This window comes from Diadema antillarum, unplaced genomic scaffold, assembly GCF_040938485.1.
Source record: "Diadema antillarum isolate AM-2024a unplaced genomic scaffold, OU_Dant_1.0 scf00000110, whole genome shotgun sequence".
In the NCBI taxonomy this organism is placed as follows: Eukaryota; Metazoa; Echinodermata; class Echinoidea; order Diadematoida; family Diadematidae; genus Diadema; species Diadema antillarum.
In genome coordinates this window covers 498,692-511,174 of record NW_027270999.1, presented here as the reverse complement: position 1 = coordinate 511,174, position 12,483 = coordinate 498,692, and the positions used below count along the sequence as shown (strand labels likewise).

The 12,483-nt window shown below is 39.3% G+C and overlaps 1 protein-coding gene across 1 annotated transcript in view; it reads left to right on the top strand.

The window, feature by feature from the left end:
* LOC139719390 (bone morphogenetic protein 1 homolog) overlaps nt 1-7,223 on the top strand; it is a 46,898-nt gene extending 39,675 nt beyond the window's left edge. Inside the window, exons 14-20 of the mRNA XM_071630807.1 lie at nt 90-270; nt 711-836; nt 1,459-1,586; nt 1,856-2,069; nt 2,513-2,598; nt 3,454-3,618; nt 6,068-7,223. Coding sequence (XP_071486908.1) covers nt 90-270; nt 711-836; nt 1,459-1,586; nt 1,856-2,069; nt 2,513-2,598; nt 3,454-3,618; nt 6,068-6,214 — 1,047 coding nt within the window. The 3' untranslated portion in view covers nt 6,215-7,223. The remainder of the gene's footprint in view (nt 1-89; nt 271-710; nt 837-1,458; nt 1,587-1,855; nt 2,070-2,512; nt 2,599-3,453; nt 3,619-6,067) is intronic.
* The last annotated feature ends 5,260 nt before the right edge of the window (nt 7,224-12,483 follow it).

The window sequence follows — 12,483 nt, the reverse complement described above, 5'->3', positions numbered from 1 at the left end:
AAGGACAAAGAAAAACATTTATCTGTAATGAGTCGAGGTGCAATTTGTGTTTATGTATTGCTGATCCCCCCAACCCCAACCCCAAACAGGTGTGCAAGTATGACTACGTTGAAGTTAGGAGTAGTCTGACAGAAGAGGGCCTCCTTCATGGAAAGTACTGCGGCAACGAAATTCCGGAAACCATCACGTCTCGCTTCAATAACCTTCGGATCGAGTTCCGTTCCGACAACACGGTGGCCAAGGACGGATTCTTTGCCAACTTCTTTGCAGGTAACTCTCTTCTTTTCGTTCATTCCTTTTTATTTTCATTTCCAAACGATGTACATGTACATGTGTGTATTAAAAACGTCAAAACATGTAACAACGACAATAAGACGTCTTTGTCTTAGCCATTATGGTACAGTTGTTTCTTGGCTCTTATATTTGTACTGTATTAATTCTAAAGTGCTGCTTCTGAAATCATTTATGTATCTATGCATTGTGAACAGGCACCGGCACGTACTGCGTCTCCCTATCATAACTGCATGCAGGTTGATCAAGGTCCATCCTGAAATGAAATTTGGTGGTTTCTTTTTTATCCCGTATCATGGCTCATCATCTTTAAGATGATATTTTTTGAAGTAGCAAATGGAGTCTTGTGTAGAGTCATGAGTCACAATATATGATATGTTTAGTTATCCCTTTATCTGTTCATTTATTGTGTTCTTCAGACGTAGACGAATGCGAAGACAGCAACGGAAATTGTCAGCACATATGCACGAACACGTTAGGGAGTTACACGTGTTCGTGCCAGAACGGCTTCACGCTACACGAGAACCAACACGACTGCAAAGAGTGTAAGTGTATCTATGTCTATCGAATTGTCGAGGCTGATTCTATGAGATACGTTCTTCTTTTATTTCAGTTTTTTTGTTTTTGTTTTTGTTTTTGTTTTTTTTTGGGGGGGGGGTTGCCAGTTGATTTGGTTTTGTATATTCCTCTCAATGCCACACTAAATGCAATTTATTTGTTTGATTTGTGATGCTCACATGAGGTAGGAGCATCTTAATTCAAAAGAATCACTCATCTTCAGTGGTTTTCTTTAGGTTTTCTTTGTTTTTATAAGGGGGATACGTTGAGTTATAAGAAGGGTATTTCAATTTGTTGTGTGAGCGCAAACAACACTGATGACAATAGAAGACAAAGATCCATTCAACAAACTGTTTTACTGAAGTAGGAGGAGTCTGCAAGAATCTTCAGTCGATTGAAGGAGGCAGACTTAACCAAAAGAAAAAGAAGAGTAATACTTCATACTAATTCTCTTCCCTTCATCAGCAATTAAAGATATAAAAAGGAAATGCCGACGTGTGTCAAATATTTGCAATCACTTGTCATTCAGACATACTTGTGATTCTGTTTCCTATTCCATTTCAGCAAAGTTAGAAGTGGCTAAATGCGTATTTTGTCTTGTATCACTAGCTGGCTGTCGACGGGAAATTCAGTCAACCAGTGGGATAATCACGAGCCCGAACTACCCAGACAATTACCCCAAGAGGAAGGAATGTACGTGGCATATCTCAGCAGCTCCTGGACACAAAATAGTACTGGTAAGGCCACAAATCACTTTTTTTTTTCAGATCGCGTAGCCATAGGCAACAGTATGGGAAGCAAATTAATGACGAGAAGTTGTATCTTATAAATTATCTGTGACGAGAAGTTGTACTGTGTGACAGGAGATAAATGACTGTTTCTGTATTTTGTACAATTATAATTTTATGAACATTCAAGTGAAATGTATAGCAACGAATGAAATCGAAATGAAACGAAAAATCTCTGATTCATACCGATGTGCCCTGTTTTCTCGGTGTCCTTGCAGACCTTCTCTGAGTTCGACCTCGAACAGCACCAGGAGTGCGCCTACGACCGCCTGGTTGTGTACGATGGTGAGACGGACGAGGAGCAGGTGCTTGGCCGGTTCTGTGGGGCCGTGGTTCCTGACCCTGTCATATCAAGCAGCAATCACATGTTTATCAGCTTCTACTCGGACGCCTCGGTCTCCAGGAAGGGTTTCTCCGCCTCTCACTCCACACGTGAGTTATAAGGGAATAATGGTACTTTTGAAACTTTTGCTTCTAGATCCCTTTCAATGATAAATCTCTATTTGTTTCTGACTATGATAATAAAAGTGTGAATGCCTAAGGGAGAATGGCTCAAACCAAGCCAAATTATGAAAGCAGGCGATTGCTGGGTACACGGCATGAGTTTAAAATGAAGTGTTGTCTTCTTTACAGGTATATTCAAGACCCTTGGCTATGGTAACTCAACTTCGTCATGAGTTAGGCTACCCATGTGCACTATGTTGATATCAGAGGACATTTTCTTCCTACTTTCACTTGAATTACTTTCCTAGTCGTTTGTCCTGGGTATATAAAATAACACGTGTTTAACACGTCTTGAAGACATCAGTCCTTCAGTCTCTCTCTGTGGGGTACCACACAGTAATACCGCTATGTCGATGATAATTTCGATACAGAGTGTGGCGGGAGTCTCATTGCAAGCACCACTTCGCAACGGCTGTACTCGCATGCAGACTACGGCGATACCAACTATCGGAATCAGGTAAGATGTCAGCTATCGATTAGCCAAAGCAGCCATTGGATAGATGTAACTCTCGGTCAGAATTGTGCGTATAAGTGATAAACGGAAAGTTTTCTCAGGTTTATGTATCAACCGCAACAAATCAGAAATTATAGCCTTATAGGATATAGCCTTAGGGCATACCCTAACGGTATAACAAAGCCCATCCTCCATATATATATATATATATATATATATATATATATACCGTATAATAGATGAATAGATGAATAAATAAATAAATAAATTTTGATAAATGCATTACATATTTAAAAAAAAAATAAGCGGACGTCAGACACATTGTATATTGTAGATAAAATGCGTTCAACACAATTATGAATAGCCATTGTAATTGGAACAGTGTAAAACATATGGCCCTCCATGTAAGCTGGAACCACCATATTCGCAAGAATTACAGAGTACAATGCCTTCTGCTCTCCTACACTTAAAACTGAACCTTTCAGAAGCCCGTTCCCTTGATGGTATTCGGTGATGAATGTTGTAAACGCATGGCCCATGAACCGTGAGGTCAACCACGATTATTCATCGAGTATCACATACTGAAGAGGCACTATGAACATGTTCATGTTTTTTTAATCACTTGTCCTGTTTGTACATTTATTCTGTATTTCTACTCGTGTTAGGTTTCTGACACGTGTGCCTAGAGAGTATGGCACATGGTGTTTCTCTTTCAGTGTGTGAAAGGAGGATCTTTTAAGTTTTTGTATATTTATTTATACATTCATTTATTTGCCTGAAGCTGTTATAATCCCGTGTGAAGAATCTAGTATGGTAAAGCGATTTTTAAATTGGTTTTGTCTTTCCTGACCGCTACAGGAAGATTGTGAGTGGACCATACTTTCTCCCAACAACCAGCTCGTCCATCTGTGGTTCAGATCATTCGACATCGAGCACGAAACCGAATGCGACTACGATTACGTCGAAATCTTAGACGGAGATAATTATGCGGCCGAGTCATATGGACGATTTTGTGGGCAACGGGTAAGGAAAAACACAATAATCAAAGAACACGTCAAGATGCGAATCCCCTCGGCCAAATGTTGTTTAGATTAAAAGCAAAATGTGAAAAAGAAATTAATGAAAATTTGATGTGCTTCTCTCCTCCTTTAACAGGTGAGAAAACTCTGTGAAATTCAGCCGAGACTGAAATTCCGTTCACTGTTGAGGGGAAAGAATCTAATGATTGCCCATGCAAAGTGTGTGTACAAGTTGAGTCTCATGTTTGAACTCTACCAGTAATGGACGGCAGCCACGTGTTATATCTCGAGCTGTTTTTCCGGTGCAAGAATAGTCTTAGGCCTACTCCGTTCAGCGTCGGATGAAGGATAAAATTATATACGATACTGGTACTTGTATAATGTTGCGGCCGCGGTAAGCAGGAAAAAACAAAAGTAGTTGTTTTAGTTATCGACAAGTACACTGTAGGCGCCTACTATAGTTTATCTTTGGGTAAGCTCTTATGTGGTGTTTTAGGCTATTCGGAAAAGAAGTGTATGCTATTTGGCAAAGCTTGCTACGGAAGATGGCAAGAATATTACTTGCACGATAAGCCCTATATGTGTTATAGTGCCATACATTTAGTGCTGTACTTGTAAACAGCGACATTGATGAAGGCGTGGATTCTTTATATATACAAGTAGCCTTCGTAATCATACTGTATGACATTTTGATTAACAAACGAGATCATGTTGCGATTGTTCGATAGCTAAAAAGATTATTAGAGAATGATCTCTGTGCATACCTATATGTATTGGTGGTCTCAAGGAATGAAGCATTGCCAGGAGATCAATTTGTGTGCTTGCCTGTTCTATGGAGGAGAGGGGGGAGAGAAAGTAAGGTGTAATCTCTTTCTCTCTCTATGAATTGAAGTTGAAGAATCAATTCGACCAACTCGTCACATAGAAACGACATTGTCATATTTTTTTTTTCAAAAATGAAAGAATTCTTGCGTCGATTTTTTCCCCAACTGATTGACCAATTGCTCTTCATCGAGGTAAATAAGCGCCGAGTAGGCCTTTAATTGTAGAAGCCATGATTTAACAAAACAACAGACCCGCGGGTCTAGCGCTCACCTGAGTATCGCAAGTTCACCTTTCACGCAGTCACTAATCTAAATTATTCACAGCTCTACCCAAATTTGATCACGCATTCTCAAGTAGAAGATGAAAATGTACAATAAGGGCCCAAATTTTTAAAGATTCCTTAATTTTGGGGGATTGGGGCCCCATGGGGCCCTCTGGGTGGGGCATGGTGCCCATTTTGATAAATTGAGATCCTGACCCCCTGGGGATGCTACCTGCCAAGTTTGACGAAAATCCATCATGAGGTTTTCAGGAAGAAGATGAAAATGTACAATTAAGGCCCCCATTTGGACCTTCCCAACCAATCCCCTCCCCCCCCCTGCCCCCAAGAGGGGCACCCCTGGATCTCCTATGAACAAACTTGAAACTACAGTCATTAATGTACTCATTCATAGTATTATCTTAGCTCTATAACTTCTGATTCTAGAGAAGATGTTTAAAGATTCCTTCATTTTGGGGGTTTGGGCCCCCCTGGGGGCCCCCTGGGTGGGGCATGGTGCTCATTTTAACAAATTGAGATCCTAACCCCCTAGGGATGCTACCTGCCAAGTTTGGTGAAAATGGGTCATGGGGTTCTCAAGAAGAAGATGAAAATGTACAATTTAGGCCCCATTAGAATCCCTCCCCACCCCCTCCCCTGGGTCCCAAGGGGGGCACCCCTGATTCTGCCATGAACAAACTTGAAACTACAGTCATCAATGTACTAACTCATAGTATTAACTTAGCTCTATCACTTCTGGTTCTAGAGAAGAAGATTTTTACAGATTCCTTAATTTTGGGGGTTTGGGCCCCCCTGGGGGCCCCCTGGGTGGGGCATGGTGCCCATTTTAACAAATTGAGTTCCTAACTCCCTAGGGATGCTACCTGCCAAGTTTGATGAAAATCGGTCTTGGGGTTTTCAAGAAGAAGATGAAAATGTAAAAAGTTTACGCACGACGCACGACGCACGACGCACGACGCACGACGGACGACGGACGACGCACGACGCACGACGCACGACGGACGCCGGACGAAGGGCGATCGCAATAGCTCACTTGAGCCATTGGCTCAGGTGAGCTAAAAATCGTTGGTTGCATATTCGCGTTGGACTCGAGATCGGAGATCGTTAGGTCGAGTCTAACCCGGGTATGCATGCCCATGATTTTTCTTTTTCTTTTTCAGTCAGATTTACTACTAAAACATTGAATAATCGGTTCTTACTTACGTCGATAAAGGGCAATATGTCGACAATGTAATACTAACGATGCCATATAGATATAAAGAACAGGAAGGATGTCCTCTGAGATTACCTGGTTATTGGACGTAGTATTAAAATGATACTGACTTTTTTCATTTCCGTATATCAACAGGCACCGGACGACATAGTCTCAGTCGGAGACGCTCTGATGATCATATTTCGCTCGGATGACACCATAAACAAGAAAGGCTTTCTGGCCATCTACAAGCTGACCGATGGAAACATTTTACAGGAGGAGGAGGAAGAAGATTTCTTCTGAATTCCTTCGCGACACGTACCCTAGAGACACATCTTTTCTCTTGTTTGATAAATCTCTTGTCCTTCGTATAAAGAGTGTCTTCTATATTGACGAAAAAATTTTTAAAGAGAAAAATGTACACGCCTTCGAACTGAGGAAAACTCTCACATTAGCATTCCTTTCAAAATGTCTCGATCCGTGATTTAAAACAACAATAAACAATAAAAAAGGAGTAAAACAGTTCCGAGGTGGTGTGTTTTATTAGAAGAAATTGTGCGATGAAGAAATCATGGGGACACTAACACGACCATCTACCATGTTCTGGAGCCACGATATCTTTGGGGATCCAGCAAATATGTACGAACAAGCTGCCGGAATATCAGCGCATGAAACCAGTGGTGTTTAACTTTTAGCAATGACAGCAAGGCCAAACCATGGCACTAAAGGTCTTGTGAAAACTTCACTAGATGACAAGGGACAGAACAACGCTTGGTGTCTACTGCTTGGTCATTCTTCTTTGTAGCCGAGCCTTACCGATGATGTTTTCAACGAATGAATACTGCCTCCTGGACTCTTCGACAGCTAGGGGGATTATAGGAAATTGATTTTGGCAAATGCGCAGATTTCAACTCGTCAGCTGTGAATAATTCTCTGTACGTAAATAGCTGTCACTGCACATAAAAGACATCTATGCTGATAGTTGCAATATGTAGGAAAATCTCAGTGATAGCACGTATATCATGGATTCAGCCAAATAGGGTAGCCACGCATAGAAGACTGGTTTGTACAATTTCTACGATCCATAGTTAGTACACGTGTCAGAGATTGCTCAATGACGCTGTATGCTTGAAAGCGAAGCAAGAAAACTCCAATTAATTATGATAACGAGCGCAATTCAGGTGAGAGTATGACTTTGTGAATACGTGTTTTTCTAAACTATACCTACTTTGACACTAAAATTATGAGCTAAATCTTTATACGTGTATTTTGTACAAAAAGATTGAAAGTTTTTTCGTGATATTAACTTATCAAGAAAGGTCTTCTTTAACTCATTTGTTCATGTTTCTCATCAAATTCTCATCAATATCTTTCACTATTGTGTTTTCATTTGAATTTGTTTTTTCCTTTATTTCCCTGATTATCTTTATTATTGTTATTTATTATAATTATTGTCATTATTATCATTATTATTATTATTATTGTTATTATTATTATTATTGTTGCTGGTGTTATTATTATTACCAGTAGGGCCTATATTCAATAATTGTTATTATCTTTATCATTTATTGCTTTTGGTAATGTTAGTTTCATTTTTTCTGTGTATTGCAAACTAAGGTGCCTTCTCCACTTAGCTAATTCTAAGTGAATGTACACATTGTAAAATACTTTTCAAAGTTATGTCTTCTTCATGTACACTGCTTACTTCCTCGTTAGAATAATTGAAGTAGCCCAAATGTTTTAGCTTTTTTAGTTTAATAACTGTTACATTGTAAACTAGTGTTTATACATTGTTTGAGTCCGAAAGAAAGTAGATTTTTTGATGAGCAATATTCATCTCTTTTTTGCTTCTGTGAAGTCGATGACAATGACACGATACGCTCTGGCATTTCCATCCACAAGCAAAATTAAACCCAGCACTTTTTAAGTTACGTTCTGTGGAATGTGTCTGACTTGTGTTTAACTTCTGACTCTGCGTATAGTATACCACAGCCATCCGTGTATCCAACATCTTTAAAATCTCCCTTAACTTTATCACTAATATGTACCTTTCTTTGATGAAGGACGGGCCGTGTTTCACTTTATTTGTTACTCGTCATATAAATGGTGGTTGCGGGGGGAGGCGGGGGGCAAAAACATTGAATGTCAGCGGTTAAGATCGACCCAAAGACATGGGACAGAATCGTGAAATGAAGACTGGAACTGGAAGGATGGACAAGTGGGGCAAGAGAATAAAAGTAAAAGGTTAACCCTGTTTTAACTGGGGGTGGGGGTCAAATTGACCCCCCCCCCCCTCATCGACATTTCGCGCCACGATTCCGCAACGCGCAAAGATTTTGCCGCGTCGTTTCATGACTTTTTTCATTGAAATCTCCCAAATATTTTGAGACCAAATTTGCGACGTCTGGGTACACCGTTCTGAAGTTACTTTTGTATTTTGCATATGCATGTCAACCCGAAAACAGCTCATTTTCATGATATCGTGTGCAAATCCAATGCAAATTGTGTTTTTTGGTTAATTTGATATAAATTAGATTATTTCAACTTTTAGCCATTGAAATTAATTAATTCTAATGTAGATGAGCTTGAAAAAGCGCCTGCAACAAATTTTGGCAAAAAAACAATAGAAAACAAAAGGTCGAAAAAACAGTAAAATACATAAGAAATTAGCAAAACAATAAAAAACAAAAGAAACTGATTTTGATTGTGCTGTTTTTTACAACAAAGTTGTTTGATGTGTCTTGAGGAACTCTGACACAAAAATCCTTCATGTCTTTTTAATGGAGTTATAGGTGAAAATATGATTTCATGCATGGAAATTTGCATAATTAATTCATTGAAAATAGAAAGCCAAAATTTTTCTATTGTATGAGCATGTAATCTTGCAGTTGACATCCGACTCTATCTTCAGGCAAAAATTTGCGGCGATCGCGCGATCGGCGGCCGAGATCTGAAAGGGGTGGGGGTGGGGGTGGGGGGTCAAATTGATCCCCCAGTAAAAACCGTAAAAACTTGGTCTCAAATAGCCCAGTTAAAATAGGGTTAAAGATCAAATGTGAAGGACGTTTACAGCGATGTGCATAAAGTGCATGACAAGTAAAGAAATAAGGAATATGAGAGGCAGAGGCGAGTTATGTTACAATAGCAGATTAAAGAGATACTGTACATGTATAGGTCTTACATCAGGAATGCTTGTTACTCATAATTTTTATGGCAGATTGTCCTAGATGATACATGTATTTGATTTGTTATTTTGTATAAAAGCACTCTGAGCCTCATGGGAAGCATTCATTGTATTGTATTGTATTGTACCTTATTGTATTGTATTGTATTGTATTGTATTGTATTGTATTATAGGCCGGGGGGGGGGGGGGCTGGTTAAATAAAATGGTCACTCTTTTCTTAAGTCCTTGATCCAGATGGTCGGTCATCCGAATCACCACTAGAAACATATTACAGTACAAGTTTGTTCTTTGGCCCATTCATGTCTGATCTTCCCCGTATACATTCGCCACATTCGTCAGCAATTTTTCCCTTTATTTGCCAGCAAACACACAAACAATAAACCTCCAAAAACATAACGTTTTGGAAGAGGGTAGATTAAAAGTGAAACGCGTTCTTAATGCTCTCCATGGTGGTCGTCTCACATGCGAAATACAGCGAACTGATACCCGAGCACAAAAACAAACAAACAAACAAACAAACAAAAACAAGTCGACCAAGTCAGATGTCTTTACTGTTCTGTTTTATTTTTTTTTCCAGAACGAAATCGTGAAATATTCGTCACATAAGAAAAGCTGTAGGTACTGCGTCATCGCTTTCATACATGAATATCTTTGGAGACTGATGTCGTATACCCGACGCTACGAACTCTACATCTGCACAAGTAAGGAAATAATACAATATTTCATTTCTAAAAACACGTCATAAGAGTCGGCGTTGCAGCACTTCTTTTGATCATTTCATTATAACCGTTTTTCATGGCAGAACAAGCACGCAACACGCACGTTATAATTACATCACGCACTGATAAATACACACATCGCCTACACACCGTACAGCATCATACAACATGTCGATACATGTATAGCATTCAGACAAACAGAACAATCGCAAACTTAAAAAGCTCAAAGCAGAAATCTGTCATAAAAAGATTTCTCAAAGGCTTTTGCTTTCTCTGTTTTCTCATAATAAACAAACAAAAAGAAACGGCCGCTCCTTAAAAAAACAACAAATACATGTAGAAATAATAAACACGACTTGTACGTCGGGCCTGCTCAAGTAACGTCACTACACTACAGTGTATTGTGATATAGTTTTGCATTCCGTCATTCTTGTAATAATCAATGTACTTTAAAGTTTGTGGGATAGGGATCTCACATTAAATTGCAGCAGTTCCACGGACTAAAAATGATAAGATACATTGTATTAACAGCTCTTCAAAAATCTCCTACAGATACTGTACGCAATTGTTCTACGAGACTATACTTGCCAAAATTTTTCTATTGTATGAGCATGTAATCTTGCAGTTGACATCCGACTCTATCTTCAGGCAAAAATTTGCGGCGATCGCGCGATCGGCGGCCGAGATCTGAAAGGGGTGGGGGTGGGGGTGGGGGGTCAAATTGATCCCCCAGTAAAAACCGTAAAAACTTGGTCTCAAATAGCCCAGTTAAAATAGGGTTAAAGATCAAATGTGAAGGACGTTTACAGCGATGTGCATAAAGTGCATGACAAGTAAAGAAATAAGGAATATGAGAGGCAGAGGCGAGTTATGTTACAATAGCAGATTAAAGAGATACTGTACATGTATAGGTCTTACATCAGGAATGCTTGTTACTCATAATTTTTATGGCAGATTGTCCTAGATGATACATGTATTTGATTTGTTATTTTGTATAAAAGCACTCTGAGCCTCATGGGAAGCATTCATTGTATTGTATTGTATTGTACCTTATTGTATTGTATTGTATTGTATTGTATTGTATTGTATTGTATTATAGGCCGGGGGGGGGGGGGGGCTGGTTAAATAAAATGGTCACTCTTTTCTTAAGTCCTTGATCCAGATGGTCGGTCATCCGAATCACCACTAGAAACATATTACAGTACAAGTTTGTTCTTTGGCCCATTCATGTCTGATCTTCCCCGTATACATTCGCCACATTCGTCAGCAATTTTTCCCTTTATTTGCCAGCAAACACACAAACAATAAACCTCCAAAAACATAACGTTTTGGAAGAGGGTAGATTAAAAGTGAAACGCGTTCTTAATGCTCTCCATGGTGGTCGTCTCACATGCGAAATACAGCGAACTGATACCCGAGCACAAAAACAAACAAACAAACAAACAAACAAAAACAAGTCGACCAAGTCAGATGTCTTTACTGTTCTGTTTTATTTTTTTTTCCAGAACGAAATCGTGAAATATTCGTCACATAAGAAAAGCTGTAGGTACTGCGTCATCGCTTTCATACATGAATATCTTTGGAGACTGATGTCGTATACCCGACGCTACGAACTCTACATCTGCACAAGTAAGGAAATAATACAATATTTCATTTCTAAAAACACGTCATAAGAGTCGGCGTTGCAGCACTTCTTTTGATCATTTCATTATAACCGTTTTTCATGGCAGAACAAGCACGCAACACGCACGTTATAATTACATCACGCACTGATAAATACACACATCGCCTACACACCGTACAGCATCATACAACATGTCGATACATGTATAGCATTCAGACAAACAGAACAATCGCAAACTTAAAAAGCTCAAAGCAGAAATCTGTCATAAAAAGATTTCTCAAAGGCTTTTGCTTTCTCTGTTTTCTCATAATAAACAAACAAAAAGAAACGGCCGCTCCTTAAAAAAACAACAAATACATGTAGAAATAATAAACACGACTTGTACGTCGGGCCTGCTCAAGTAACGTCACTACACTACAGTGTATTGTGATATAGTTTTGCATTCCGTCATTCTTGTAATAATCAATGTTCCATATCATTTGAAAACCCGGTTTGTATCCAACAGCTCAATTCAGTACTTTAGCTCAGTACTTTAAAGTTTGTGGGATAGGGATCTCACATTAAATTGCAGCAGTTCCACGGACTAAAAATGATAAGATACATTGTATTAACAGCTCTTCAAAAATCTCCTACAGATACTGTACGCAATTGTTCTACGAGACTATACTTGCGCTTTTGAGTTGTTTTACACAGTGAACGCACGATATACATCACCACATCAGTGTCCTGGCAAGAATACCCTCATAACGGGCATGTCATTATGACCATGATGTGGAGATATTTGGTTCAGGAAAAAAAAATGCCCCTCTAGAAGGACACACACACCCATGATGTTAGGTAGTTGAACGTGTTTTACAAGAATCGTCCATATACCCCTTATACACAGCTGAATTGGGATTTTCCTTCCAGGTAACACGAAGTGATAACACGAAGGTAACACAGGTAACACGAAGTGATAACCCCTGCACGGATCTGAAATATTCTTAAGCACATAGTGACAAGATACGAATAAAATTCACATGACCATGTGAAACAGTCGAGAAT